This window comes from Pseudorasbora parva, chromosome 6 (genome assembly GCF_024679245.1).
Source record: "Pseudorasbora parva isolate DD20220531a chromosome 6, ASM2467924v1, whole genome shotgun sequence".
NCBI lineage: Eukaryota > Metazoa > Chordata > Actinopteri > Cypriniformes > Gobionidae > Pseudorasbora > Pseudorasbora parva.
The window spans coordinates 5532109-5539982 of record NC_090177.1 but is presented as its reverse complement, the minus strand read 5'-3'; the positions used below and the strand labels follow the sequence as shown (position 1 = coordinate 5539982).

Genomic DNA, 7874 nt, shown 5'->3' with positions numbered 1-7874 from the left:
CGTACTTATCTGACCGTTATCAGTTTGTAGCAGTAAATGAAGAGATGTCACACCGATCACAAGTTCAGTATGGGGTACCGCAAGGCTCAGTGTTAGGACCGTTGCTTTTCACCCTGTATATGCTACCACTGGGAGATATCATTAGGAAACATGGCGTTAGTTTTCATTGTTATGCTGACGATACTCAGCTCTATATTTCCTCACGCCCGGATGAAACCTACCAATTCACAAGATTAACAGAATGCATAGCTGATATAAAAAATTGGATGAATAGTAATTTTCTGCAACTTAATTCAGATAAAACTGAATTTTTAATTATTGGACAGAAAAGCTCCACAAGTAGTAACCGAGAATACTGTCTAACACTTGCTGACTGCTCTGTCAAGCCCTCGTCGTCAGTGAGGAACCTGGGTGTGCTCTTTGATACCAATCTTTCATTTGAAAGCCACGTTTCTAGCATCTGTAAAACCGCATTCTATCATCTTAAAAATATATCTAAATTACGGCACATGCTTTCAATGCAAAATGCTGAACAGTTAGTACATGCGTTCATGAGCTCAAGGCTAGATTATTGTAATGCTTTACTGGGTGGTTGCCCTGCTCGCTTAATAAACAAACTCCAGCTAGTCCAAAATGCAGCAGCTAGAGTTCTTACTAGAACCAGGAAGTTTGATCATATTAGTCCAGTTCTGTCAACACTGCACTGGCTCCCTATTAAACATCGCATACATTTTAAAATCTTGCTTATTACTTACAAAGCACTAAATAGTTTAGCTCCCCGGTACTTAAGCGAGCTCTTAACGCATTATACCCCATCACGTCGATTGCGGTCTCAAAACTCTGGCCAGTTGATAATACCTAGAATATCTAAATCAACTGCAGGCGGTCGATCATTTTCCTATTTAGCTCCTAAATTGTGGAATAGTCTTCCTAGCATTGTTCGGGAAGCAGACACACTCTGTCAGTTTAAATCTAGACTAAAAACACATCTCTTTACTATGGCATACACATAGAACATTTTTAACTTTCATTATTCAATTCAATTGACTGATTGTTAGGCTGCATTAACTAGGTCAGCCGGAACCGGGAACACTTCCCATAACACCTGATGTACTCGTTACATCATAAAAAGAGTGACATCTACGCTAATGTTAGTCTCTCTGTTTATCCCGAGGTTTATCCCGGATCTGGGCCCTGTCCGGATCGGATGGTGGACCTGCCTGGACATGACCAACGCATCCTGGAGTGTCTGCTGAGCCGTGTCAAATGGTGTCTCCTCAGAATTTGCCTCACTGGCACGACATGCTCAAAACCCGTCTTCGGCGCAATAATTCCGATCTTTCATGTATTCATACTCTTGTGTAATTGACGCCCCATCCTAAATAAATCTGTCTCTTCCGTGATACCCTGAAAATTTTGAATAATCCGATCTAATATGATTTCCGACCTGTAAGGTTGCCAGAATAATAATCTTACACGGTGTGTTAATAGGCCAGAGGAGAACTGGCACCCCGACTGAGTCTGGTTTCTCCCAAGGTTTATTTTTCTCCATCATGCCCCGATGGAGTTTTGGTTCCTTGCCACTGTCGCCTTTGGCTTGGCTTGCTCAGTTGGGGACACTAAAAATATGATTAAAGTTATTCAACTTATTATACAAATAAAATATATGAATTAGGTCTTATTTAATTCTATAAACTATAATACTGATCTGCCAACATTGTCACTATATGATAAATTAAAATAAGCTGATAACATCACTGTTTTCTCCAGTACGGCTGTACAGCCAAATCTAATTTTGTCGCAATATTACCCTGTTTGACACTGTGAAGCTGCTTTGACACAATCGTGATTGTAAAAGCGCTATATAAATAAAGGTGATTGATTGATTGATTGACACACACTCACACTCACTCACTCACTCACTCACTCAATCAATCAAGCACACACACACCCTCACACTCTCACTCACTCACACTCACTCACTCACTCACTCAGTCACTCACTCACACACACTCTCACCCACTTTCACTCACTCACTCACACACACACACACTCAATCACTCACTTTAACTCTCACTCACTCTCTCACTCACACTCTCACTCAATCAATTACGCACACACACACTCACTCACTCACACTCGCTCACTCACTCACACTCACTCACAATCACTCACAATCACACACACACACTCACTCACTCACACTCTCACTCAATCACTCTCACTCACACACACTCACTCACTCACACTCTCACTCAATCACTCACACACACACACACACACTCTCACACACTCACTCTCACTCACACACTCACACACTCACTCACTCACTCACTCACACTTTCCTCCTCATAATTCAACGGAAATCCAGACTTCTACAAACTACTGAACACAGAGCTATCACTAAATTAAAACTGCAGTCAATCAACTTTTGATGTGCAGTGATGGGTGTGTGTGTGAAGCTCTGTACCTTCTGACGGGTCTGTGTCTGTGCAGGAGTTTTGGGGAGAGCGGAGCTCTCACACTCACACTCAAGCTCTCACACACACACACTCAAGCTCTCACACACACACACTCAAGCTCTCACACACACACACTCAATCACTCACTCACTTACTCACTTTAACTCTCACTCTCACTCACACTCTCAATCAATCACGCACGCACTCACGCACGCACTCACTCACTCACTCACACTCACTCACTCACTCACACACACACACACACACACTCACTTTCACTCACTCACACACACACTCAATCACTCACTTACTTTAACTCACACTCACTCACTCACACACACACACACTCAATCACTCACTCACTTTAACTCACACTCACGCACGCACACACACACACTCACTCAATCACTCACACACACTCACAATCACTCACACTCACTCACACTCAATCACTCACTCACTCACTCACCCACACACACACTCACCCACTCACTCACCCACTCACTCACTCACACTCTCACACACTCACTCACACTCACACACACTCAATCACTCACTCACTTTAACTCGCACTCACACACTCACTCACTCAATCACTTTCACACTCAATCACACACACGCACAATCACTCACTCACACTCAATCACTCACTCACACTCACTCACTCACTCACCCACACACACACTCACTCACCCACTCCACTCACTCACTCACACTCTCACTCACACTCTCACACACACACTCAATCACTCACTCACTTTAACTCGCACTCACACACTCACTCACTCACTCAATCACTTTCACACTCAATCACTCACACACACGCACAATCACTCACACTCACTCACACTCAATCACTCACTCACACTCAATTACTCACTCACTCACACATTCACTCACCCACACACACGCTCACTCACTCACTCACTCACTCAATTTCACTCACACACACACACACTCACTCACTCACACACTCAATCACTCACTCACTTTTACTCACTCACACACACACACACACTCACACTCTCACTCAATCACTCACAATCACTCACTCACACACACACACACACACACACACACACACACACTCACTCACTCACACTCACTCACACTCAATCACTCACTCACACACACACACACTCACACTCTCACTCACTCTCAATCACTCACACTCACTCACACTCACTCACACTCTCACTCTATCACTCTCAATCACTCACACACACACTCACACACTCACTCTCACTCAATCACTCACACACACTCACTCACTCAATTCAATTCAATTGTGCTTTATTGGCATGACATACATGGGTACATATTGCCAAAGCATTTCATAAAGCAAAACAGAAACATACATCAAACATATTCACATTTATACTCACTCACACACACTTTCCTCCTCATAATTCAACGGAAATCCAGACTTCTACAAACTACTGAACACAGAGCTATCACAAAATTAAAACTGCAGTCAATCAACTTTTGATGTGCAGTGATGGGTGTGTGTGTGAAGTGCTGTACCTTCTGACGGGTGTGTGTCTGTGTGCAGGAGTTTTGGGGAGAGCGGAGCGCAGTACGGCGGAGAGTCTCTGGAGATCCGCTTCACTGGCCTGTTGAGAGACGGGCCGTCCGACAGCATCTCCTCTTTCACTGCAGCACAACCACAGCCACCGCTGCTGTTATACAGCTCATCACATTTACATCGGCTCGATCTCATGTGTTTTCATTGTCACTTTAGTTTTAGCCATTTTGTTTTGTGATTAGGCCAATTTTATTCATTTTTAGTATTATCTATACACTGTTGTAGTATTTATTAATATTTAAAATGAGGTTTTATTTTATATTTTCAGCTTTCAATTTCATTTTTAGTAATTCTAATAATAATAATAATAATAATATATAATGCACTTTATATTAAACAAAATCTCAATTCTGTTGTGCTTAGTATTATTTATATACCATTATATATGTTTTATTAATATTTAGTAATTAGTAGTAATAAATTAGCTTTAATTTTTATATTTTAAGTTTTTATTTTAATCGTAGTATTTTTGTGCTTTTGTCATTTTTACTTGTTTCTAGTATTATTTATATACCATTATATTATTTATTAGGTTTGATTTTATAATTTTCAGATTTCCTTTTAATTTGTGTGCTTTTTTGCCATTTGTATTCATTTTTAGAATAATTTATTATATACCATTATTTTTATTACTATTTTTTAATTAGTTTTTTTAAAATATTTTCAGTTTTGTTATCTGCTATTGTCATTTTTATTTGTTTTTATTATTTAATTATTTACTATTGTAGTATGTATTAATATTTTAAATTAGGTATTTTATATTTTTCAGTTTCCAATTTCCTTTTTAGCAATTCTGTTGTGCTTTTGACATTTTTAGTATTATTTGTGTATATATATATATATATATATATATATATGTGTATATATATATATATATATTAATAAAACATATATATATATATATATATATATATATATATATATATATATATATATGTTTTATTAATATTTTAAATTAGCTTTATATTTTAAGTTCATTTTAATTGTAGTATTTTTGTCCTTTTGTAATTTTTATTTTTTTCTAGAATTATTTAATTTTTTTATATACCATAACATTATTTATTAGGTTTTGTTTTATAATTTTAATTTTTCATTTTAATTGTGTGCTTTTTTGCCATTTGTATACATTATTGTATTATTTATTATATATCATTAATTTATATTTTTTAATTAGGTTTTATTAAATATTTTCAGTTTTGTTATATGCTATTGTCATTCTTATTTGTTTTTATTATTAATTATATACTATTGTATTATTTATTAAAATTAAGTTAGGTTTTGTATTTTTAGTTTTTATTTAAAATGCAGTTATTTTGTAATGAACTTTTGTCATTTTTATTTTTTAATAATATGTTTATACCTTCATAGTATTTATTAATATTTTAAATCAGCTTCTATTGTTATATTTTCAATTTAGTAATTTTCTTACGCTTTTATACATTTGTTGTATTATTTTGAGTATTCTAGTATTTGTTAATATTTTAATGAGATTTTATTTGTATATTTTCAGTTCATTTATTTCTAGTATTATTATTTTAATACCATTGTATTATATTTATTAATATTGTAAATTAGGTTTTATTTTATATCTTCCGTTTTCATTAGAATTTTAGTAATTTTTAATGAGCTTGTCAATTCATTTGTTTTTAGCATTATTTCTATACCTTTATAGTATTTATTCACATTTTAAATGAGCTTTTATTTTATATTTTAAGTTTTAATTTGAAGTCATTTTATCATTTTTATTCGGTTTTAGTGTTATTTATGCACCATTATTTTAATATATTAATATTTCTTATAAATGTTTAATATTTTTTTATTTAATATTTATATTGTATTTATTTAATATTTCATTTATCGTTTTAGTTTTGGTTAACAATAACAACACTGACTGTAAAGAGCAGCTTGCACATTCATCCAAACATCTCCTTTTGTATTTCACAGAAGACTTTAAATCAAACCGGTCTGGAGCAACTTGAGGGTGAGTAAATGAAGAAAATAGTTTTTTGGAAATGAATTTCAAGCAAGTGACAGATCAGAGTATCAGTGATCTTGTGGCCAGTCAGAGCTCATAATTGTACCTGATTTAGCGCGGTCATAGGTGTTGTGTGGACTGAACGGCTGACTGCTGAACAGATTATCACACTGCAGGTGTCGACACACCAGCTCCAGGAAGCGCAACACACACCCTGCGCTGGACGCAGACGGCAGCTTCACCAACCGCGTCCCACCATCTGTTCGGACTAAACACACACACACAACACTACATTACTGGGAGTTTTTAAAGCCATCAGTTTTGTTGTTAAAGAGGCCTATTCTGCTTTACGTTCGTCTGTCTTTAGTGTGCAGTGTTGCTGTTTGAGCATGAAAAGCTCTGAGCTCTTCTCTATATCAGTGTCAGTGTTTCTGAACTCCTGAAACGCCTCCACTGTGAACACGTAACAATATTCCTCATTTAAATAATATGGCAGAATAAAGGGGCGGGGCCTGCTTGAGTTACTTAGGAGTCTGTGAAACTGCCGGTTATGGTAAGGGGCGGGGCATTTCCCAAACACCAATCACAACACACTGCTCCAGCTGACCAATCAGAGCAAAGTGTGCTTTCAGAAGGAGGGGCTTCATACAGACAGGAACTAAACCGAGTTACAGACAGACTGGGAAGAGAGGAGCCGCAACAATTCTCCATTCGCCGGCGGTTTGATTGACCGGAGATCTGATCATAGACAGAAAAAGAAATGGACAGAGCGACCCCATAGACTTCAACAGCGCAAAGTGAACTCAATTAGAAGCACGGGCTTCTCCCCATTCTTCTCCTTTGACTTGATCAGACTTTGTCCCCCCGACTGCCTCATAAGCCCTATTCGGACGGGATTAGATTAACATGGGGACGTCGGGGTAAAGTCATTTTCCCTCAGGACGTCTGTAATATTAATGGCCAATTTGAACGGGATAAGACATCTCAGTAAAACTAGCAGAAGTGTGAGGAGTAACTCGCTTTACACACCACAGCAACTTTGTTGTCGTCATATGTGTATGACGTTACTGTTATCACATGAGCAAACGCACAACATGAGCGCCAGTCTGAACTCTGTCTCCAATATAATATGTTATAATAAATAGTTAGGTCCAGTCTAACAATTCTGATTGGATTGTGTTGGTAATAGACACTTTCCTAGAGCTAAAATAAGTGTTGTGCTTTTGCTCTAAATGATATGTGGAAAATACTGGACGTTTGCCACAGAGTTGTCCCTCCACCTACAATGCAACCGAATGCTTCAAGCGCCTCCAAGCTCGCAAAATGCACTTTTAACTTTTAAACAGGAAATGACTGAATTTTACCTCACATTTTTACAGCGGGTCTATTCGAACGGGATTAGAATTACCCTAGGTCATTTTTCCGGACCTTTTTACAGAAGGTAAAAGTCTCAGTAATCTTTACTGGCATTGTCCGTAATGATTACCGGGATGGCACATTCGGACGGGACTAAAATCACCGAGAACCTCTGGTAATAATTACTTTATCCCCACGTCTCCATGTTAATCTAATCCAGTCTGAATAGGGCTTTAGACAGTTAAAGATTGCTTCTGAGCGTCTCCTCAGGTCTATATGGTAATTTCTCTACTGTGCGACAGAATCGCGTTGGTTATGACGCAATCGTTAGCCTATTTTTACAAAAACAGCTTCTGCGGGGCGATAGTGTAAGATACAAGGTAACGGAGCCTTTTATGCATTGTCGTGTTTATTTAGAAATAAACAATGGACAAATGGAGTCTTTAAACGTCTCAGATGTAAAGTTATTCACTGTCAAAGTGACTCAAAAATGAAT

The 7874-nt window shown here is 37.4% G+C and overlaps 1 protein-coding gene across 4 annotated transcripts in view; it reads right to left on the bottom strand.

Moving 5' to 3' along the window:
* LOC137078306 (sex comb on midleg-like protein 2) overlaps nt 1–7874 on the bottom strand; it is an 80561-nt gene that overhangs the window by 18956 nt on the left and 53731 nt on the right. For all 4 annotated transcript variants that reach the window (XM_067445486.1, XM_067445487.1, XM_067445488.1 and 1 more), the window contains exons 11-12: nt 6129–6290; nt 3987–4115 (exon numbers count right to left, since the gene is read on the bottom strand). In XM_067445486.1, coding sequence (XP_067301587.1) covers nt 3987–4115; nt 6129–6290 — 291 coding nt within the window. The remainder of the gene's footprint in view (nt 1–3986; nt 4116–6128; nt 6291–7874) is intronic.